The following is a 24,617-nucleotide window of genomic DNA, read 5'->3' as shown; positions in this document are numbered from 1 at the left end:
ATAATTTTGGGATAAATAGATTCAGGACCATTTTTATACACGTAGAAAAGCTGAGGTGGTGTCTATGAGGTCCAGGTCTTCATCTGGGTTTACTGATGCAAAATGTGGCTGAAGTTCTTGCCCAAGATCACACATTAGAATGTCAGCTGACAGCTGTATTTTGTGGACACTGACAGCCATACTGTGCCATGAATATGTTAGCAACACTTCACACTGCAAATGGTGCTAAGACTTGAGGGTGCGACATTCCATTGAGTTACTAACGCAGCAGAATCGTACAGATCAGAACCCCCACTAGCCAAACCTCCCTTTTCTAATGACCTGGTAGGGTGTCTCCCGTTGGTGTTTACTCTCTTTTGTGGCCACTGATGGCTGCTTGTCCAAATATATTTGGAGTCACCATGCCCATTTGGATAACTGGGATTCGACTGTAATAACAGAATTAGAATAGGATTTGAAGAGCACTTTATATCAAATCACTGCACAAATACCAAACTCCTTTGTGAGGTATTCCTAGTTATAGGTTTATAAGGGAACTACTATTTGTTTTACAGATAGATGGTCACATTCATCCAACTCCAGTGGATTCAGTGGAGTTATGTTAGGGATGAGCAGGGCCTGAACCAGCAAGGTGGACACCCTCAGCTTCCACTGATGTCAATGAAAGTTGATAGTACACAACACCTCACAAAATCAGGCCCTACATGACTTGCTCAGTACCACAAAGCAATCCTGAAAGACTCTGAGCCATCTCCCTCAAAAATCAATAAAAGCCAAGGGCACTCAGAACCTTCCATCATCAGGTGGTTGCTGAGGGAACTAAAGGATCGGAATTCAGCATGGCGTTTTACCTGGCTGCCAATCCTGTGTTCAGTCCACTAGTAATAGATTGTTATTACTCAGAGAACTTAAAAAAAATCAATATCCCATTTTATTGATGGGGAAACAGAGGGAGAGAGGCAGGAAGCGACTTGCCAAGGACACACAACAGGTCAGTAGCAGAGTTGGGAACAGAGTCCTGGTCTTCTGAGTGGTGCCTAACCACTGGACCATGGTGCCTTTAAATCCTAGTTCCTCTTTCTACCTGTGCTGTGCTGCAGTTGTCTCACAGTACTTCCTATTTCATTCAAAATTTACATGATAGTTCTCAATTCTAAAGCAAAGGCTAATCCCAGTTTTTCATTGTGGGAGGTGACACTCTTCACCTTCATCTTCCATATCTACACTGCTTGGGCTTTTTGTAAGATTAAAAAATGACAGAAGAGGATTATTAAAAATTTAACTATATATCATATTTATTATCAATCCACAGGATAATTTGATTGCTACATGAGCTCACAAGGATGTAATAACTGCCAATAGCCAACCAAGAACTGAATCTTAAACTTATAAATTTGCAGTAGAAAAGATTAAAAAAACAATTATATTCACTTTAGAATTTTTCTTTGAATAAAATATTCCCCTGTATAAAAAATAAAAAAGCTTGCTCTGGTTAGAATTAGAGTATTTTTTCTTCTTGAAATCTGGGAATTTCAATAATCTCTGTAATATTTTTCTTCCTATTGTACCACGCGGCATTCAAGCATAGCAGATTAGAAACAAACATGAGAAAAGCAGTCTTACAATGTTTGAAATCCATATGGGAAGATTTACCTTCCTTTTCTTTCCTCTATTTCTCAAGACTTGTTAGCAAGAATAGCCTTGGAAAAGAATAAAGATAGGAGGGGGCTTTGAATGTGCCATTAATTAGAGCAAGGTAATAAAAGGCCTTTTTGTAAGTGCTTTTTAATAAGGTGCAGAAGCAGACTGCAACGTTGCTAGTACTGCACTATGTACATATTCACAATAGATTTTTTATTTAAAAAAAAAAATTCCAGCTAGTTCACATTTTCTCTTCCATTCTGAGGCTTTCAGTTCCATCACAGCCTTGACTGCAAGAAGTGCAGCAGCACCACTTCCCTTGTGGTTGTTGGTCCTCTTATGAAGTACTGGAACTTAGATAAGTGGGCCAAAGTTCTGTTTTTCCTATGCAGTAACCTTGGAAATCCATCTGGTTTCAGGTATACATACTGATGGCTGGAGTCCTGAGTTAAAAAGCTCCAGTACTGGAGTCGGACACAGCAATGTTCTACATTGTCAAGGCTTTCCCTTAGATTTGTCTAATGTGCATCAGAGTTGCACCTCTTCTAGAGAAACATAAAATACAACAACAAACCCAAACTAGAGAGACAGTCAAAAACTTAGCAGCTCTTGACTCTCGACTGGGTGATGTCTGATGTTTTCTTGATGACACTAGCCCGTGTCTCATGGTCTGGCCTGCTGCTGCTGGCAGAAGCTGAAGACACTACTTGTGGGAGAGGGATATCTGGGAAGGGGGGCCAGGAGCTGTTGTAAGGCAGTGGGCAGCTTTCTTCTTTGATGGTGACCTGAAGGTCAGGCTTGTTGGAAGTCACAAAGGTAGCCATACTGGGAAGCATATGGGAAGTACTCCTCATACCCAAATTGCTCAGATACTGTTTACCTTCAATGCTTTTCTTTTGCCAGTGAAGCCGACCCTGAAAAGAAAAAGACCGTGCTAGTGAATGTGATTTTGTAAACTACTCCTCTTAATATAACAGATACAGAGGCCGCTCTCTTTTCGCTTTCAGTCATGACCTAAATTGCATTACAGTCTTGTAGCCAAATAAAGGACCGTGTGCTAAGGAATGGCCACTAACATCTGTGCTTCTAGCCTTTTGTTTGTGACTTGGTGATTTCTTCTCCCTCCGGAGTCCCATTCTCTTAAGTCTAGTTGTTCCTCTGCACAACTTGCCCCGCTGATGGAAAACAAAGGCCAGTTATTCTCAGTTATTCTGGAAAAAATGGGTACAGGGAACAAGAAACTCTGAGCTTCAACCTACAAAGTTTCCCTCATTGGTCTATCAGGGGTTCCCTCTTCCTTGAAATAGACAAGGGTTTCAGTCCCTGAATCCAAGGAAAGTTTGGTCATCCACAGAGGCCAAGTGCCTAAACATAGTGATCTTTCCTGTGGCTTAGCCAGCACAGAATCTACTCACAGTCAACACTGCTAGCATTATTCTTTGATGGGCTCTCCACTCTGATATCTATGCAGCCTGTAGTGGATCATGCCACAGAGAGCACTTGCTCCATCCCCTAATGCCTGTCGAACACCCAGTGTACACCTAGGAAGTGACTTTTATGAGACTGGGGAGCAAGGTAATCTTACTATAGAGATAGTCCTAAGCCCTGCACTGGTATGCAAGTAGAGGCATTTCTCATCCCCAGATTGTTCAGACTGCTCTAGGGAAGTCTGCTGAGTTTTCGGCAGCAGGATGGAAAATATGGCCCAAACGATCAGCAATGTTTTGGGGTCAATTTCCTTATTCATGCCCTACTACAACCAACCCTGCATCTGGCAGCAGGTAGCAGCTCAGCTGTACTCCAGCACACTACTCTGCAAGGTGCTATTTTTATATCCCTTTATTGCAGCCTTTAGAGAACTTTCACTTCCTTTTATGGTATTAAATGTCATTAGCTGTGTGCATGCGCCCTCAGCTCCCTTCCCCATTCAGGATGATGAGAGATGAAGAGCTGGTTTAACATTAAAGTCTGGACACTGACAGCAGAGTTAATATTGCTGTTCATTTTTGACTTCATAACAGAATTTTCCCCCAAAAAAGGATTCCAACATTTTTTTTAAACAGAGCAAGAAAAGGACCTCGCAGGGAAGTCTTTCAGGAATATGAAGCTGAAATCCTGAAGCTAAATTTCAGCCTTGTCTCTTATATACATATCTAATTTTATGTCTAGTTACATGATTTACACGTACAAATACATGTGCATGCATTTTGGCAGGTGCAAAATTAGAGGCTGCAAATGAAAAATTGGTCCATTGGTTCTGTTAGGTCTTAAGAAATAGCTCCATGCAATATTTCATGGTTGTGTATTATTTCCTTTGATTTCTTTTCAGTCAAAGCATGAAGACAGACTTGTTAGGAAAGCTACATGCACCACATTTGCACAAGTCTTTCCATCATCAGAATCACCTTTTCTTGCCACTGTGTGAGCCCAGATGACATATAAGAAAATCCAAACAGGGCTACTCGTAACTAAGATAAAATACTAAACTACCCAGCAAGCACTGAGCAATAACACCAACACATGCATACACAAAGCCTCTCTCTGTTGCTTTACTCTTTATTAAGAAATGTGTTTGTTTGTTTCCACAAATGACATCTCTCCAAAGCATACATTTGACTTTCCTGGATGCATTAGTTTACTTGTAATTTTGAAAGACCAAGAAGGAGTTTTTACAAGCATCTGAACATTTGTCTCCATATAGTTCTTCCTCCACTATTAAAATTAATACTGTCTGAGTAGAAATATAGTCTGGTGGGAACAGTGGGAAAGAATTTCCACAATATGCGTCACTGTTCTTGAAGAATTTCTCCTGCGCATTATAAAACCAAGTGCTTACCTCTGTGTTTTCTTCATCACTTGGAATGCTGTCTGTTGTTTCACTTTCTGTTGGACAAAATGGAAGTAAAAATGAAAGTCGGCATCCTTCTACCTGAAGTATCAAAATCCATCTACACAGACAATACCCACTTCTAAGAAACAGGTCCCAATAACCTCTTCTAGAACTAGCAAAGATTAAAAGAAACACACAAATAAATAAATAAAATAAAACAAACAGTACAACAGCCTTTATTCCCTGTCATGCGTGAATTGACTCCAGACCTGTAACATGAGGCCTACATAAAACAACTTGCTGAACCTGTGAGCACCTGAACAGAATAAAACAAAAAGGTTACCAGGATAAAATCTGTCTGTGCACTGCAAACAGGAGAACAGACTACACAAGAGGTAGAAAATGCTAAAGAGAAGCACATACATAACAGACTTATCACTGTGGGTGAAGGAGAGAATTTATTTTCCCTTGATAGACTATTGGAAGGGGAGAGGGCCCTCTCCTCTTCACCATTGTGCTGGTTACCTAGAACACCACTTTACGGTCGCGGGTTGCCAGGTGTCCGGTTTTCAACCGGAAAGTCTGGTCGAAAGGGGACCTGTGGAGTGTCTAGTTGGGAGGCGGGCAGGCTCCATGTCCACTCCTCCCGGCCTGGCTCCTACAGGTGGCAGGTGAGTCGTGGGCAGCAAGCAATGGGGGAGCCTGTAAGGTCTTGTTTTGAAAAATTGACAACCCTAGCAACATTACACACTCAAAGACAGATTAAGCTGCTTTCCCTTGATAAATTCTATGTAAACTTTCAGGCTCAAGGACTAGTCTTCAACACGTTTTGTTACTGCTATTATAGAATTTGTTCTCATTTACTTTTATTTCATCCTTCTCTTGCCCTTAACATCCCACTCCCAGTCCCTCTATCACTGAATTTCCACACGTCCCTTTTAAGATCCCCACAACCATTGTACCTTCCCTGCCACCCACCTATGAGCATCCTCTCAATCACTGCACCTCCACACACATCCCATCACCCCTCCAATCCCTTCACCTCCACACACATCCCCCTCCCACTGCACTTCCACACCCCCTCTTCCCATCACCCCCAACCATGACAGCTCAACACACACATCCCATCCCCCAATGCACCTCCATTCACCACTACCATCAACACCCCCAAGGCACCGACACACACACACACTCACCCTTTCTTCATCCCCTCACCCACTGCATCTGCACGCGCACACACACACCTGCCATCACTCCCGACCACTGCATTTCCACACATACACACCTCTGCCATCACCCCCTAACCACTGCACCTCACTCACACACTCCCTCCCACTGCACCTCCACACACATCCCTGCCATCATCCCACCAACGGCTGCATCTTCCCACACATATATACCCCTCCCCTAACCACTGTACCCACACATGCATCTTATCATCCCCCCGATGCCTCCACCTCCACACGTCTCATCACATCTGTGTTCCTGTCTCGTACCCCAAATGCACACACAGCAACAGTAGGGGGATGAGTGGGCCATAGACCCTCCTGTATGTCACATACAGTGCCAAGAAAAATAGATGGGATCATTGCATTCTTGGAAAAGTCACTTTTATTGCAACATAGTGTATCCACATGTGGGAGTTATATAAAAACAGCTGTAGCAGAATAGTTAGTTCTGACTCCGATTAGCACTTTGCAAGGCTTCACATTTGCTGACCTGGATAACAGAGTTGCCGCAAGGTGATTTTTGCTAATTAAGCCAAATTACATGTTAGGATGGGGAAGAGAAGGCAGGAGAGCAATCTGTGCAGAAGAGGAGGGGCACAATTTGAGAATGACATGGATAGAAGGCATTTATGTGCAGACATGAAACAGATACTCTGATGTACAGAAATGTGTGGTAATAAAGAATTTTGTGATGCAAACAAGAAGGAATCTGTCCTCAGTGTTTATATTACAAAAGCCTGAGCAAGAGAAGGTTCCAGCATTGGCAAGAGGAGACGGTCACCGGAATGCACAATGTTCTAAAGCAAAAAGAGGCTGCAAGACTATTTGAATGATTGTCAACAAGATGAGGTCAGCAAAGAATGAGGCTGGCACTAAAGAATTTTGCAGACACTAGTTAAAATACCAGAGGATTCATGAGGGCAATAACAAGCGTTGTTAACTTGAACGGCTTCAAAAAGGGGGTGGATAGGTTTTTGAAAGAAGACATTTTTGTGTGGTATACCTGCTACCTCAGATCACTTTTTGGTAGCAGAGATAAAATAATTGTTGTTACACGTGTGTGGTCGTGGTAAATTACTGCATAATGAGGTGGCATCCTTGGATTATGCAATATAGCACACCTGGAATTGTTCCACTGAAGCCACTTGTGGAACAAGCTTCTATCCACATGAGTAAGGCTAGCAGGCTTTGACTCTTTATTCCCTGTAATTATTACATGGGACAATCCATGTGACAATTAGTAGATGTGAATTACATGTAGACAGTAAATGGACAAAATATACTGTACATAAGGTTTTCTTGCTTTACAGTATGATAAATGTTAAAGAAAAGCGGAGTGGATAGAGAGAGATACAATATGTAGAAACAAGGTTGTACAGGGAGAGAAGAGGAGGAGAAAACAGGCCATTATACTTCCTGGGCCTCTCAAAATAGAATTCATCTCTAGACCAATGACAGTGAACAATCAAGGAAAATCGTGAGATGAAGAGCAAATATGATAACTGTAAAAACAACATCAGGACCATAAGCTGGTAACAGTAGAATAACACCGTCAACTTAAATTTGGCCAAAGTTTGCATGTTGTAAAAGCAAGCTTTTATAAAATGTGAGACCAGTAGAAATGTTTCCAGATTGAAAATATCCAATGAAAACAGTTGTTTTTAAACAAATAAACATTCTCCATCAGTGTTTAAAGCCTCAAAACTTCAGGACTAAGAATCTGAAAGCGATGCTAAAATGTCCAAAAAGTGAAACTAACGTAATTGATTTTCACTGTTCAAGCTGAGAGAAATACAAAAAGGAAAGAGTATAAAAAGTGGCAGAAACACTGGATTTTTAACTGTCTTTCACTTTTAATAACCTCACTTTTAATAACCAAAGGTGTACTAGGGAAAGAAACTTGTTTGCAGCCTTAGGAGACAAGCTGGGTGAGGTAATATCTTTTATTAGACCAACTTCTGTTGGTGTGAGAGACAAGCTTTCAAGCTAAACAGAGCTCCTCAGGTCTGAGAAAGGTATTCAGAGTGTCACAGCTAAATACAAGGTCGAACAGATAGTGTAGCATAAACACTCAGCACTTATTCTAATACAGTGTTTCTCAACCTTTTAAGTAGCAAGTACCCCCTAACTTCTGAAAATTTTAATAAGTACCCCAACACTCAATTTTCTACTCTGAGAAATACAATCTTTTTCCCCTTTACCACTGGACGACTGTATGTCTCGTAAAGCAGGAGAGTTCTGCAGAGCTGTGGGGCTGTGGCAGATCACAAAACCCTCTGCTGTTTCTCCCCTACTTCCTCCTCCCCTTCCTCCACATAGGAGCAAAGGTCAGCGCCAGCCAATCACTATGGCCTGATGGTGGGGTCACTTGTGAGGTCTGAGCAGGCACAAGTGGCCCACCAGAGTGGATAGCAGTGCTCCCCATGACCGTCCCTAGGGGGGTGCAGGCCTGGGCAAATCACGCTGTGTGGGCCGCCTGCCCCCCAGCTGGGAGCTAGGTTCGGGCGGGAAGCAGGCAGCTGCCACTTGGCTTTCCCAGAAGTCGACGGCTGGCGCTCGCCTCCCTTCAATGGGTTTTGTGCCGCTTACCCCCTGCCTGTGTCTCACGTACCCTGTACCACAGGTTGAGAAACTATGTTCTAATGGACCATTCAAGGTGAAGTGACCCATCATTTAAATTGACACAGTCTCTCTAATAAAAGATGTACATCCCTAACTGCTTTTGCACCTACAAAGGTCTATTTTCCATTAGTTACTTAATTGGCGCTTATGTTTCCCACCTAAAATAGATATTGCTTTCTGGCTTCCCAGCGTAAAACTAGGGAATATACCTGGAAGTATTAGAACTCAAATCCAAAAAAATGACCAACAAAGTGTAAATGTTTCAGAATCTCTGTCAACTACCCAAAGGTACAAAGCAAAGAAACCATCCACCACTTCTCCAACTGTGGTATCTGCCTAATTGCTTAGGCCTGCCTGTGTAATATTCCAGTACTGCCCTTTCACCTTTCCTGAATCTTGTGAAAGGTCTTTTGAGGAATGACTTACCTGCGTAAGAGGAGACCGGGGAGATCTGCAGAGGGTACAGCTGACTCATGCTGAGGGGCTGTTCATCACACTCTGTTGTCACCTCTACTACTTGGCAAACATCAGGAGGATTGGCAACTATCACTTGCTCTTCAGTACTGCCATCAAAGTGGTGCTGTCCTACAACTTCATATCAGAAGGAAGAGATAGGTTATTTATAAGACCCCCTGATTTATCAGACACATTGCACTGTTGGGTTAATAGCTAAACTATGGTCTTCTCACTACAGTTTCTGTGCTCTCCTCCATGCCTGATTGTTTCGAACAAGGCTTCTAAGGAAATTTTGGTTAATGTTTTCAGTCTGCAACACCTTCAAAGCTGCCTCCTTCCTCTCCAGTTGTCACCACTGGAAATGCTTAAACCTCACCTGGTTTGTGCAATAATGTCTTTGGAGCCTTCCAGAGCCATGCCTTTTGTAAAGGCAAACCTGTTACTTACCAGGAGTCATCAGAACATAGAAAATAAGTATGTCCATGGGTGGAAGCAGATCAGTAAGTGTGGCCCCCAGCCAGAGGTAGCTCAGAGTTCCACAATACAGCCTGTGGCTACGCTCATCTTTAATACAGAAATGAGGCCTCACTAGAGTATACAGGGCTCAGCAAGCAATGCTCTGTTTCGATGAGAACATTACTCGCTAGAATCAGTGATTACTCTAGGTTGCACTTCTGTATTAATGATGATGGGTAGCTGCAATATGTTCCTCTTAATGTAAGTCAGATGCAGCTCCTGGCAAGTTGCCAATGCTTTGTGGACTTTGGATGCCCTGATATAGATCACATACTACAAGGCACAGTGGTTCAAAACTCATTTAGACAGTGGCCCAAATTAATCCCTGGATAACTCTACTGACTTCAGTGGTCTTAAAAATGGGATGAATCTGGCCTAGAGTTTCTCTGGGAGACAGGAATGAGGCGGGCACTTCTTTTAGGGTTTTTGCCATCCCCTGCAATACCAGCTACAGAACATAAAAAGTCATGTTGAGCTTTTAGCCTCTAAACACCAGGGTCTGTGACTGAAATGTATTTCATGATCTCTAGGCTGCAAGTTCAGCAGGTAACCTCTGCTCAACATCTTGGTTAGAAAAAGCTCCACTTTTTTTTCTCTACAAAGTTGAGGCAGCCTTTAATATTCTGCAAGTTCTTCATCCAGTAATCCCAAAACACTTTACAGACATTAGGGAGCCACTCAAATACAGCCATGAGACAACTAAATATTTTTATAACTGTCTTACAGATGAGTAAACTAAGGCACCCAAAGATTAACTGACAGTGAAACAAAGGTAAAAGCCAGGAAGAAGACCCAGAACTTCCAGTCATGTGTTCAAACCATGGACTAACTCCCTCCTTGTACTACTTCTTTTCCTTGGTGATCTCAACAATATCAATATAAAACAGTAACATTAATAAAATGCATCATCTCTGTAGAAAATGTTAAGGGGCTTTATATTATAAAGAGCATCCCTGCAGTACGTAGTCTACCCCCCTATTACACTATGTAAGATTTTTTAAATTAACACAGATTCCAGCACTGATGTGATATACATTTGCTAAGCAGAAGTTGTGCACAAACATTAATCTAAAATAACCAGCAGGTGATAGAAAGCTCAGGGTTAGAGCTAGTCTTGTGCGTGTTCCTCAGAATTCACAATCATCAAAGACAAGAGGGAGAATTATATTATAATTTCACTTGAATGTAGCAGGCCCAAACCAGCAGTCCGTATTCAGGCAAATGTCTCATGGATTTCAATGGGAGTTTTGTAAGAATATGTGCTGCAGGATTTGATTCAGAGAGGTGTGTGAGTAGTGATATACTGTTAGATTTAAGGATTATAAAATTATGGATGGATTTGCCTATTTTAAGATTTACATAAGAATTGCCATACTGGATCTGAACAACAGTTCATGTAGTCTGGTATTGTGTCTCTGACAGTGGTCAATATTGGATGCTTTGAAACAAGCTGAAAGGTAACCATAATGCATGTAGGGAATTACACAATATTGTAACAGGAGGGATGTAGGGGAGACATTTCTTCTAGCCCCATGCTGATGCCAAGATTCTAAAATGAAGTATGATGGACGAACTTTGTCATTCTTCTCAGAGGTAACAACTGCAGATGCCATTGTTATTAACCAAAGTGTTAAACAAGAAAAAGGAAAGAAATATTTTTTCCAAATGAAATAATTGCATATCATTTTGTTCTGTAAAGAGACAAGTAGCTAATCTGGAAACCTCCCTAAACCAGAATGTGTATTTTATGAGGCAATCCCAGCACCCTTAACTTTAAACAGAAACTGACTATCCTCTTTAAAATGAGCCTGATTTAAAATTCCTACCATTTTGCTCCAGATACTAAGTTGAACTGTAAACAACATTCCTCCTGGTTCTGCGGCAAGCTCTCAATAAGAGCAAAGAGGGGGAAAAAAACATCCCATGTTCATTTTTATCAGTGTGAAACCACAGTGTTGTGCAATGCTGTCTTATTAAGAACACTCTGCCTTCATGGCCTTATCTTTCTCTTCAGTCCCTGGAGAATTCTTACCCAACCTCCAGAGATAACTTCAGTGCTGATCAGCAAAAATACTAATGGCTTGGACAAAATACCAAGGGCTTGGCCTCAGCTGCACCATGCTAGAAACATTGCAGGTGCTGTTTCCCTCTCTCCCTCTCCCTTCCCCACTTCTCATCCCCCTCCCCAGCACACACAGAATTAATTTATTCTGCCTTTTTTTGCTGCTTGTATTGAAAAACTGCTTGGAATAGTAAATAAGGATTTCCTTGTTTAGTTCAGATAGGCAGCACACAGCACAGGTAATTAAACTGGAAAGCACTCACACAAACAGGATGCTCTCAATTACAGACCAGATCCCAACAGCTTTATTTGTTAAATGAAGACTACTCATTGGAGCAGGATTTGGCCCTAGGTTTTCCTGCTATGAATGATGTATATCTAGGAACAATGGCAAAAATAAAGCCCTACAACATTTGGATTCACTTCTGTTTGCCTGAGTGACTTTCCTTATTTTTATTATAGCACATAGACCAGACTCTGATAAATGTTAGTGTCATCTACTGGCCTTTTCCTATGAACTACTGAGAACCTCTTATCATGTGCAGAGGGCATTCAGCTTCCAATTAAGTTAAATGGAAGTTGAAAGCACTCAGTACCTCACAGAATTGAGCTCTATAAGTCTAGTCCAAATGCCAATGAAGTCAAAAGAAAGATTCCCATCAACTTCAGTGGACTATGGATCAGGCTTGATATGCCCCCAAAAGGATTTACATTTCCATTGTTTGACTTATAGTTTGCTAAATAAAGCAAAAATGTATAAAGTTTCATCCCAGTGCCTCCACATCAACCTTCTGGATTTCAGTTTTGCTTGTGGATCTGACTTACTTGGGAAGTATGTTTCACTACAGTGCTGGAATTCCTCCAAGGCTAATTTTAAGACCCTCTGTAATAGAAGGAGCAGAAATCTAAACATGCTCACAAAAATAAAATGCAATTAAATATACTGCTCCCTGGAGAGCAGGAGCACCCATAAATTTTCCATCCACAAAAGTATCTCGATAAAAAAGCCTACACTTAGCCTCCCAAAAAGTGACATAAAATGAGTCATTGCAACTAAAACCTATCATCTCTTCAAAGAGAAAATTAACATATTTTCAAACACTTCACCTTGTACAGAAAAAAGAAATTCTAGGCCAAGTGGTGATTGGATTCCATTTCCAAGAACCTCACTGTAATGATAACTACAGCCAACAAAGAGCTGTCAAAATATAACCCAACTTACACTGCTAAGAAATAATTATTCACATTTCACTCTGTCAGCTCATTCCTAACGCACCAGTTTTAAAGGCAGTTTTCACTGATCTTTGCTGTTAACACTGTGATAACAGCATATTCTGTTACTGAGGTGCCAGCTAAAAAAAACTGGGTCACATCATGTTTAACCTGTTAATATATATATTTTAAACCACCACCAAAATGGCAACCTGTAAAAATCCCATCAAGCCATCTTGGAATCATGAGAACTCTTTCACCTTCTATGCCCCAATGTTACTACCCACCATGCACTGGATAAAGTATCAACCTAGCTGTAGAATGCTGTATATGGTTCTCTCTGGAATTGGTTAATGTCAGGAAGGGCCACCAAAGGGATGAGAAGTGCTTTTTTCTCAAAAGATGAGCATTTTGCTCCCAGCCCCTGCTGGCTTTGGAGCCAGGGACTGAGCTAGAGACCTGAACTCACATCCTGGGTTTGTAGCAAACCTTTAGACCACAAAGCTGGTCCTACTAACTACATTTTATAACTGTAGCATACTCCAAAATGTAAAATGCTGTTGCTAAGGTCAGTTTTATGCAGTCATATGTGCTATTCTGATACCATCTATGTCATGAACCTGAGTTTAAAGTCTAAAGATACATGCATACTGGTTTACCACATGTGAGAAGTATGCACTGGAAGCACTTACCTACAATGTTCACAGTACTGTCAACTTCACTTTTTATAGTGGAGGATAGCAAATAATCAGAAGAGACCTCATTTATTCCATTAGTCACAGCAAAAGATGACTCGACTGGTTCTTGCTAGAATGAAAACAGTGGAGTTGTGTCAGATTTAGTTTTGGTTTATTTTAGGAACTTTGACTTTATTCTTTATTCATCTCTTTGTGCCAAGATCACAATATATCAAATTAGTTTCTGCATGTCACACTCACTGCCCCCAGTTAGAAGCAGGCGGAAGATCAATACTTAAGCTCTCCAAAAGGAGGCCAGAGTTTACTACATTTCCAAGCCTTCTCCATTTAAACTGAAGTTAAAAGTCACTCTTCACATTGACAGCGTGCCTCCAAAGAACAATAAATTAATACACTATTTGTTATAAAAGATAAACACTGGGGGTAATGAGGTTGAAACACTGCCTTGACACAGCGTTTCATTAAATTCATCCTCACTCAACTCCTTTCCAAACATAGTGCAGCACTGAATACTTTCTGAAATAATGCCAGAGGTGTCTGTACAATAATTACTAAGGTCTATCCTTAATTTTTCTCTATCACAAGAGTCCAAAATAAAACAAAAGCATTTACACTAAATCAAACCTTCTCGGTCTCATCATAACTGTTGCCATTGGGCAATTCTGTTGGGAAAGCAACACCTATTCTATATGCAATATACCTCTAGGCATTTTGTTGTGTGTCAGCTGGGGAACCTATGTAACTCTCTTTGAATATATTGTAGAAGTTATTACAAAAACTTGGGATTTCTTTAATAGGTCATGATCATTTTTTAAAACAGGGATTAACTGCAAGATCAGCCTTTCTACCTGCTGAAACCCTGACAAGGCCTATACATTATAGAGAATAAAATCTGATTTTGGACTGACAATGCCAGCATTAATAGTAAGGGCCTGATTCAATTTTGCCTGGAAACTTGTGTGATCATTTACATCTGGGCAAAATGAGTGTAAAGTAGGTTTAAAATGATACTACTCTGATTTGGTAGCGTTTTATACTCACTTTACACAGGTATAAAAGAATATACAAAGTACAGGGCAACGATGAACTCAGCTTCAAGTTTTCCATTCCCAGCCCTTCACTCTGTAAGTCTAATAAACTCTATGATCAAGGTGCCAGAGAGACTGTAGGGACAGTGTGATGTCCCTTGTCTAATGAGCTTGCTCTAACTGGATAGTTTTTGGTAAGATAGCTGCAGTGCTACCAACCAAAAAGTTACAATTTTTGGTCCTAATTCTTGTTTACTTGTAATTCTCTGTCTGTACAATGGAACCCTAAAGTGAGTGAAAATATAATTTAGTCCCATTTGAAGGACCCTTTACTCTGCCAGAGCAGTATAAAATGCCCTTTGCATAAATGAGAATCGGGTCCTTTATATGTGATACCAGTTATGTCAGCCCCATAAATCAAAGCATCAGTATCTTCAGTCCACAACTGGAAAGGATGAATTCTGGTCCATCATAAAGGATCCGTGGATAGCAAAGAAAGATTAGGACTACACAAAGTGGAACTCATATTCTAGGTTACTTGGGCCATGACTGTCTTCTGACTTACACTAGTTTAATACCAGAACAACTACATGGAAATCAGTGGAGTTACTCTTGATTTAAATGAGTGTAAGTGAGAAGAGAATCAGGCCTTTGGTCTATGCGCGCACACACACACACAATCAGGAACAGAGGAAAATATGAAGCATATGGGGCTGTTCTCTGGGGATCAGTGGATTCTGTGGATGTATGTCATTATAAAGCTAATACTTGCACTTGTATCATGTATATGAGTACTACTTGTACTCATACCATCTCAAAGCTTGGCTACCTTACTGTAACATGTTATAAATCTCTCTGAATGGATAACTTATGATGCATACATGTGAGAACATGCACTTGTAGGTTCTGATCTGCTGGTCTTGGGCGGGTTCCAGTGGGCTATTTCCCTGCTACAGTCCCCATACACTGTACCTGATAAGCTATGAAACAAGTTCAAAAACCAGCATTTATTCTTACTACAGCAGGACTGCTCCTGCCTGTACTGAAATCAATGGCAAGATTCTCATTGATTTCATTGAGGGCAAGATAGGGACTATTGTCGAAAAACAGAGTCAGATGGACACAAGCAGGATAAATTTACAGCCACAGCTAAAGATCAGAATGGACCCAAGTTCTCTGGGGGACATGCACCAATTTTTTGTGATTTAAAAAAAAAAATCAGAATTGATTGTGGAAATTAAAGTGAAAAACAGTTTTTCTCTTGTTAGCAGTGGATGCTGAATAAAGTACAGTAGGTTAGAAAATACTAAATAGGAAGATTCTAAAAGATATTGAGTCAAATTCATCCTTACTGTAAATCAGGGGAAGTAAATGGAGCTATACTCGGGATTAATTTGGCCTATTGATTGTTCAAATATATTAAAGAGCTTTTTAAAATTCCTGTGACAGATATGGAAATTTCCTGAAATATCTTTGAAAACACTTATTGAATTGAGTTGAATTATCTTTGAAGTCCAGTGTGTTAAATGCAAAGGTTATGTATTATTGTGGGCCTGGATGATCAAAGGACTATATTGAACAATGTGGCAGACAAGAATGATCTTTTGGGAGAATACATGTGAAGTGGAATTCCTGGGAAATATCTAGATGGAGGTGAATGCAAATTCCTCCCCCCCATTTATGCAAAAACCCAGCCGATTGAAGTTACAGGCTGAAGACAGGATCACTGTCAAATGACTACCTTTCCCCAGAATCTGACTATCAAAGGCCCAAGCTATATAAAGAAACAGGCTGATTTTCCCAGTCAGGATGTTTGTTCTGAGTTAATGAATATGTAACCACGGAAAAAACGTTGGTGGGGTTTGAAGGACTGACTCCTACCACAGCCCTGCTGAAGAGAGAGGGATAATCTTTGGTATACTTATTAGCATGTGTATAGACTCCTTTATTGTTTTTACTATGTTTTTTTCTGTGATGCTTCCTCCTTAAGAATAAATATGCTTGCTTAGAAAGGACTGCATGGTAACTTATAACTGTAGGCAATTACCTGACCATAGCCTCTAGAGACAGAGCAAAGCACAGAGGCTGGCCTGTTTAGGCAGTCTGGCTTGCTTGGTTTATCACAGTGTAGACAGGGTACTATGCAATCTGGAAAACCCTCGGTCAGGAGGGGGAGAGACACAGGTGTCCACCCAAGCGAGGTGGTAGCTGGGAGCCAGAAGCCTAGAGTGGGTGCCCTTGGTGGACCAAGAGGGGGAAATACAGGTGCAGTTGCCCTGAACTGTGACAGTTCCCCTCTCTTGATCTCCAATTCTGCATCCACACAGCAAAAATTGATCCAAGCCAAAATCTTCAAAACAAACTGTGGAAGTGTTTACTATAAAAGTGGTACTTTTCTGCCTTAGCAGACAATATTCTGCCTATTAGGTGTTTGTAAAAGTTAGGCAGTAGTTTTCCAAAAGGACCCTAACATTAAACCTGCAAAACAAATATTGCATGTTGGTACAGCACCTGGCACAAGGGAGTTACCCATACTGACTGGGGATCTCAGGGCACCAGTGTATTATCAATATTAATACTAATAATCAGCAGTAGATGACATTGAGATTAGAGTCAGATTCTTGCATGCACCAGCGAAGGCCTTGTTGGCACAGAAGGATCTTAAAAGCCACTTCAAAGAAGCAGCTGGAGGATTTTCAGATGGCATAAAGCCAGCATAAGGATTTGTCAGGACAGGGATAGGAGGGGCATGCTGGAGGCAGGAAGGGAGGATGCTGTGTCCCAACCTGTATTTAGTCAGTGGCGCAGTCCCTACAGGAATGCTGCAGACAGTGTAACTTAAAGCAGATTGAATTAGGCTGCTCTAAGTTACATGAGGGGCTGTTTCAGCCCTTGGCACCGTAGAACTATGGAGGCAGAAAGGTGTCTGAGAGCTGAGGATCTAGGGTTGGATGCTGAAATGGAGTTAGGCATCTATGTCCCAGTTTTGGCTCCACTGTGATGCACAAAACTCCTGGATAGGTATCTAAACCCTCTCAGTGCCTACATTTGCAGGGTACAAGTTCCCTCAGCGCCAATGTCTCTGCTTTTGGGCATTTGTCTGGATGCCTACCTCCCATCTGAGCCCCAGTGTGACAGATAAACCTGGAGTACGTAGATGTTTGGATGCCTAAATTGCATGCAAGAGCCGATCGGGTAGGCATATTCAGAGGCTGCCTATCAGATTGGGGACCCAACAAAGCCTAACTGGAGGAGGAGCCAAGTTGCCTGGGATACAGGCAACCCAGGTTCAATTTCCCCCTCACGCAGAGAGGGAATGAGAGGATTTGAACCTGGGTCTCCTACCTCTCAGCAGAGTGCTCTAATCACTGAGCTACAAGATAGTCTGATATGCAAGGGGGCGGGGAGGAGGGCTTCCTTAGTCTCTCCTGATGAAGCTGTTCCATTGAGGATAAATAATGGAAGAGTGATTGGAGCAAGGGGCCCAATCTCTCTGGCCCCATGACTATTTAAATTAATGGAAGAGTGATTGGAGTAAGGGGCCCAATTTCTCTGGCTCCATGACTATTTAAATTTTATCCACAGTCACTGGGCCAGAGAAAGAGAGAGAGAGAGAGAGAGAGAGAATTACTCTATAGTCCAGTAGTTAGGACATGGGAGACCCTTGGTCCAGACCACCTGCTCCAATCACTCTTTCATGATTTTCCACAGTGGAACAGATTCAGCAGGAGAGACTGAGGGAGCCCCACATCAGAAAAACTCACAGCTCAGAGGTGAGAGACACTGTTCAAACCTTTCTCCCGCTCTGCCTGAGCGGGGAATTGAACCTGGGTTTCCCACATTCCGGGTGAGTGCTTTACCAAAGGGCCAAAAGTTATAAGGTGAGAATTATCACCAATAGAGATCAGCACTTCCTTGCAGCCTGGATTTGGGCATCTATCTCTGTAAGAGGGGCAGGGCTTAGCATACAGTCCTCTTGTCATCCTCTCTCATAGGCTAGTTTGGGTGGCTCCCTGCCTCACATGCTGGCTTTTGAGAACAGCTTTCTAAGGTGCCTCTCTCTCCCTATTCATTGAGGGAGCCTAGGTGCCTAACGGAGGCTTTGCAAATTTCAGCATTGTTCCTGTGATTTTCTGAGCGTCTCAAAGTTAGGCCCTGTGTCACAACACCTAGCTCCTTTTGAGCACTCAGCTTCTAGTCCTTAGTCTTCTCCATCTGTGTACTATGGACCACGGGATTATTTCAAGCACTTTAACAGGCATCATGTCATGGAAAGGTTTCCCAGTAATCTTCCTGAACATGAAAGACTATTTTAAAGGTTAAGTGCATAGCTTTCGTTTAAAAATAAAAAATCCAATCATCAACCAAACATCTTTGTAGACTTGAAAATTATAGAAGAGTTTCAATTTTCAAACAATATATGTAAATTAGTTCATCTTTCACTGATCTGACAGGGTCTGAGTTAAGGATCACTATTACTCCTGCAACAATGGATGACGTTCTAATGGTTGTTGAGTAGAGAGACTGCAATAATTTTAAAATATAAACAATCTAACATCAGCACATGTAGAGTAGTTAAAATAAGACAGAATACTCTGGGATAGCATCCTGGCTCCAGCTCAAAGGGGCTGGTGAGGGCTAAACTCATTGGTGTATAAAGAGTGGGCTGGAAGCATGGACAAATGGCTTACATGTTCCAGCGTTCCAGGATAACATATCCGGAAGATGCTGCTTCCAACACTTGGGGCCTACTCCTACGAACACTTATGACCAGGCATAATGCCATGCGCAATAATCCCACTACGGTAATGAGTGCTCACGGGACTGGACCCATGTGAGTAGGGGAGGGGCAGCGTTTCTCATTAATGAAGACAAGCACTGCTACAGCTTTTATTTATTTAATGTTTTGATTGTAAAGGAAGTGTGTGGGGGAGGGGGAAGACAGTATGTAACTGCAGCCAGTTGGCCTTGAAGGATGCCAGCTGCTTTTCCCATCAGACAGAGAAAGGTACAAGTAGAGAGTTATTTCTTTGCTGGCAATTTGCATCCCTCTGGGTGCTAATTATGATCGGCACTTACATTAAAATTAATACCGGTGGCTATCTAATCTGGATAACATGGTTAAATAATGTAGTCTTAAAATAATCTTAAACTAAATAAAAATACAGTAAAGCAGGATTCTGAAATATTCAATATACTTATATATTAAATGAGACAAATGCCAGCACAGGTTTTGTTTGCCACCTCCCTCCCCACTGAAAGCCATTGTCCAACTGTGGAAAATCTGATTTTGTGATGCATCAGGAGAATTTTTCCCTTCATTCAATTTTAATAAGGGTGTCTTTCAAAAAGGATCTTAAGAGTTCAACATGCATAAAATCCTTTCCATGCCCCTAAGAGAGGCCATAGCATGCAGAGCCTGCTCAGTGGGATAGCTTACATATGTATAGGAACTACAGTTTCTCCTCCTCAAAAATTTCAATTTAATTAGGGGCAGTATAAGGCCAGATTCTGCAATACATACTCAGGTAGAATTCCCACTGACTTCACAACAGCTAGGGCCAAATTCTCCTCTGGTGTAAACAGACAAAATTCCCACTGAACCCAGTGACACCTGAACCTGCTAATGTCGGGGCTGAATTTGGTCTCTCTTTAACAAGGATTGGCACGGAAATCAGGCATTGCTCATTAAGGACACTGCTACAACTCATACATTACAAGGAAGCTATGGTTTTTGTCAGTTTTTGACCTGTGGAGAAATTTGCCGTTACTGTGGCCACTGATTTCAATGACAGTTTTGCCTGAGAAAAGCTTGCAGGATTTGCCCTGTTCTGCTAATGATTTGAGACTGTAAACTTTGTTTTCAGTTGTTTTTTCTGAAAGAGATTTGATATTCATTTCTGGCTTACAGCCCAGTCCTGCTAACACTTACTATGGAGCGTGCGTCATTGTGTCTCTAATGACTTCAATGGAACTACTCCAGCGAGGAAGCACAACACTTGGTAGTGAGCATTTGCAAGTTAAGGCCCACAGTATGTTTTGGCAGAAGCGTCACGCTCAGTTCCGGGATGTGCAAAGGAGTCATGAACACAGACTGCAACACTATTAGAGCCACTGTTCTTACCTAAATACAATCTAATTTCCAACACAACGGCATCACAAATTAATTACACTGGGTATTTTTGTGGTCTAGGACCATGCTCTACATAAAGCTGCTTGCGTCCTAATATCCAGCTGCAACACAAAAACTGGTGCCAGTCTGATCACATCACCCACAGTTACAACAAGCTCCATGTTAAAGAAACTCAATGTGTCACTCTAAATACATAGGGAAGAAACGACAGGCAAAGAAAGATGGTTGAACAGACTGCAAGTAGCTCTGATATTATTTTAGAATGGGTATAAAAGAAATTATAACAGAATTATTGACACAAGTTAAAGTGTCTCTCACTGTGAGACAGACAACTCTTACCTTAATTTGTTTAGATTTGTCATCCTTCTCAGTCTTTGGTTTCTTTCCTGGAGCAATGGAAGGAAAGGTTTGTTACAATCAATTGTGAGAAGAACAGACAATCACCTCCCACCCACAAAAAAAACCAAAAACCACTAACTAGGAAATTATCATGAGGTGCCTCAAAACATCAGTACCTGGAAGGGATGGGAGAACTCATTATGCTTAATTTTGAACCCACTTCAGCACTGAGGGGCCAAAAAGTTCAGTTTGAATATTTTGGGTTCACGCTCTGCTTTAGAAAGATTATAAAAAAAGGAGCATTGATGGGGCAGAAAGAAAAATAATCCAGTGGAAAAACAGTGAACAAAAATGGAACACAGAGAAGATTGATTGAAAAACAAGGACTGTGAAAAAAAGAAAAGGGGGAGAAAGCACACTCTTAATGAAAAATAAATACAGTATATGCAATACACTGTACATAGGTCAGCCATTCATTCAGCCTCGCTTGGAGGTGGGAGGGATGGAATGGCCCTTCTATTCCTGCTATGTAGCACAGGGTTCCCTTTAGTTAGAAAAATATGATTGTTCGAATGTAATCACATTTGGAAAAAAAAAACACATGAATTTCAGTTAGAATGAGAACGGGTTGAGAATCCAAATAACAGTTCACTATATTCACAAAACCTTGAACACTATGAGATTCACTTATCCCTTGTACTAGGACATTGAGCATCCTTGTGAAGTAAAAGTCCTCCCAGCCAATTTCTTTTGCCCCCCACTAGTACCTCAATTTATTTAAGTAAGAGATAGAGCAGGAGGGTGGTAACATATTATGCCATTACAGACAAGGCTTTGTGTATTCCAGAATCAGCCCTTGTCGCAGACCTGCGCTCCAAAAACTCAGCTGCCATTTTGAAGACAAGTTATGTTTCTAGTCTTTATGGCTATGAAGAGAACCTTCCAAATTTATACTGAATGTAACTCAATGCAGCGAGGTATGCTGGGGTCTATAAAAGGCATCATAGGCAGATGACACCTAAGAGCTTTAAAACCAATTATCTGCTGTGCCCAATCTGGTAGATATTCCCCCCATAGCTTGGTCTAGTCCTTCCCCTCATTCCCTGTCTCTCCCCTACAGCGACACTCATCTTATACTTACAGCATCACCTCAGCCACTCCTTGCCTTTCAACTGGGGTGTTTGGCTGCAGGTAAGGTAATCAGGTGTCCTGATGTTATTAGAACCAATCCAATATTAGGAGCTTTGTCTTACATACACAACTATACCGCTCCCCCACAACAAAAAAGTGTCTTGACTTTTTCACATTTGCAATCTGGTCACCCTAGCTGCAGGTAGCACGAGGAACGGGGGGGGGAAAGGAGGGTGTGTGCTTGTTAGTAATGGGCAGAGTGTTTGGTGTGGGAATCTCTGAATAGTTGAGGAAGAAGGGAGAGGGGGAAGAGAGACTAATAGGAACTATAAGTACACAGTGGCAGATAGAAATAGAGGACTCAGGTAGGGAACCTGGCATGGGGGGGGGGGAGGGGGAGGGAACTGGGCTGAACTGTGTGGGATGTGAAGCAGGCTGAAGAAGAGCACTAGATCTAGGGGTTGTATTTTCTGTTTTCTTTGAAATTAGTAGCCACTATCTGTTTATGAAGAAAACATAACTACCAAAAAAAAAAAAAAACCCTTAGAAAAAGGTATGTCCACACAGACCCCAGCTAATTTACACGCTGGACGTATCCTATTTCTGCCAGTGAATCGAACTTAGATGGGGTTTTTTCCCAACCTAATTTGCCAGCAGGCAGCAAGATGGCTGCCTCCACATTCTGAATGAGTTATGTTAATTATAATCATCTCCACTATTCCCCTAATCCCCTTTCATGAAAGGAGAATACCCTGATCAGACAGAAATCTCCCAGGAGGCCTAGAGGGAAGGCAGAGATGCCTCTATGCTATCTTCTCCCCCCCTATGGACACTGTATGGAGACTGGGCTATAGGAGGCTTGGAAGATGGAACTGTGGGTGAGTGAAGAAAGGGCCATTCTGTGTGACATTCCCACCTCCTAAAAGATGATAGATACCTGTACCTAAGTTAATGCTTCTTGAACAATCCACACCTGCACCTCTTTCAGAAAGGGTGTTTTGCACAGGCAAGGGGGGGAAGGTATCCGCTACAAAGCACAGATCTCCAACCTATGCATTTCTAGTATACCTGTTCCAGTGCTAAGTGCTACCCAATAGGACATGTGGTCGGCAACTTCATAGGATGGGGAAAACGTCAATTTGTTTCTTTTTGGGAGTGGAGATGAAATGATTGTAACATTGTAGAAATAGACAGGTTTTTCCCTTTAAACTGTAGCAAACATCAGAACTTCCACGTCACACCTTGACCATAACATGTTCCCTTGTTGCTCCAAACATGAAACAGACTAGATATCTGGAGTCAGAGCCTCAGCTGCTCATTGATATTGCTCCATTATCTTCAATGGAGCTAAACCAATTTATACCAGACACCTGATCTCCAGTCGTCACATCCTGTGTATCCTCTCTTTTTCAAAAAGAGTATATTATCCCTTTAAATGAATGCAATCCATCTCCTGTTCATCAAAAGTTCCTAGATTCAGGGAATCTTTTGGATAAATACACGTGATTTCACAGAAGCCAAGGTACAATGGCTATATTTTGCAGGTCTCAGATTCTGGAGTAAAAGTCTCCATCAGCAAATTAAGAGCCAGCCAGGTACCTAACACTGATTTCATGTTCATGAGTCCCTTCGTCTACCTTTTTTGGAAGGTCTTTCGGATAAGGGTAGCATCCTGTAAACCCTAAAGGCATTGTTTCCTTTCTTTATACTTTTGTCTTTGACTTCTTCTATATCTGGCAAGGAGTTCATAGCACATCGGAAGTTTGCCTTCCATGTCTTTGGATCAGGTTTATCTACTCCTGGTTGAAATTTTCCTAGCAAGCAAGAAAATAAAGAAAGTTAGGTACATATTAAACATTTTTTAAAGCCTGGGGAGAGCTAGTAGCACCATGAGTTAGCGACAGTGCAGTTCTTTTGATTCTGGAGACACAAGTTCAAACCACAGTTTAGATTGCTAGAGAAGGCACATTTGGTGATCTCATTTTCATGAAGATCTCTAGAATGTATGATTGGTAGCTTCTTCTCAGGAAAGGCCCAGGACTGGAATAGTATGGGTTTTACAAATCAGATGCAGTCTGAATAAGCTTTTACAGCATTTACCTTTATTATGGCTGGTTCGAACCTGTATTAATATTTAAGAGCACAAGGGCTGCTGAGCCATCTCTACTCCCATTGACTTTGAACTCAATTTTGTTTCCATTTGAATCAATGAGGTTTCACTGTTGTCTTCAATGGAAGCAAGTTATGGCCCCTCAATAAAGTTGGGAGAGTTCCAAGGACTGTCACAAGAGGCACTCAGCGCCTCACAGATTCAAGCCCTTAAATTCATTCACTGCATTTGCAAAAGCAAGCAAAATTAATGGGGAAATCTCCAGGAGAAACACAAAGGCAAACAAAATCTGGTCTGCAGAAAGGAGAGTTCTAGTACCTGTGTGAATTGCCCAGTTTCTAAACAAAGGAGCATCTTTTTCAACATCCCACCCATGCCGTGCCGCATGCATCCAAGGAATCTGAAAAATCTTCTTCTCCTGGAAAGAAAAACAATGAGGCTATGTCAACATTGACTGACTCAGATTTTCTGAGGACTTTAATCCACTCATTTAAAAACGCATCCACAGTTCCAGCATCTGCAAGTGTTTTGTTTCATTTGCTCCCTTATGGCCCAATCCTGCTGTCACTGAAGTCAATGGCAAAACATCCACAGGCAACAGAGGGAGCAG

At 41.6% G+C, this 24,617-nt stretch overlaps 1 protein-coding gene across 6 annotated transcripts in view; it reads right to left on the bottom strand.

Moving 5' to 3' along the window:
* Window positions 1–1,768: 1,768 nt before the first annotated feature.
* Window positions 1,769–24,617, bottom strand: part of IRF2 (interferon regulatory factor 2) — a 60,402-nt gene continuing 37,553 nt past the window's right edge. For all 6 annotated transcript variants that reach the window (XM_067551658.1, XM_067551660.1, XM_067551663.1 and 3 more), the window contains 7 exons: window positions 24,326–24,425; window positions 23,535–23,711; window positions 20,767–20,813; window positions 13,261–13,375; window positions 8,749–8,913; window positions 4,478–4,524; window positions 1,769–2,555 (listed from right to left, as the gene is read on the bottom strand). In XM_067551658.1, the coding sequence (XP_067407759.1) occupies window positions 2,241–2,555; window positions 4,478–4,524; window positions 8,749–8,913; window positions 13,261–13,375; window positions 20,767–20,813; window positions 23,535–23,711; window positions 24,326–24,425 (966 nt within the window). In that variant the 3' untranslated portion in view covers window positions 1,769–2,240. The remainder of the gene's footprint in view (window positions 2,556–4,477; window positions 4,525–8,748; window positions 8,914–13,260; window positions 13,376–20,766; window positions 20,814–23,534; window positions 23,712–24,325; window positions 24,426–24,617) is intronic.

This window comes from Emydura macquarii, unplaced genomic scaffold (genome assembly GCF_026122565.2).
Source record: "Emydura macquarii macquarii isolate MOO-44397 ecotype Brisbane River unplaced genomic scaffold, CSIRO-AGI_Emac_v2 contig_1363, whole genome shotgun sequence".
NCBI classification, from domain to species: Eukaryota; Metazoa; Chordata; order Testudines; family Chelidae; genus Emydura; species Emydura macquarii.
The sequence above is the reverse complement of the archived record's forward strand: the minus strand, read 5'-3'. Positions and strand labels throughout refer to the sequence as shown.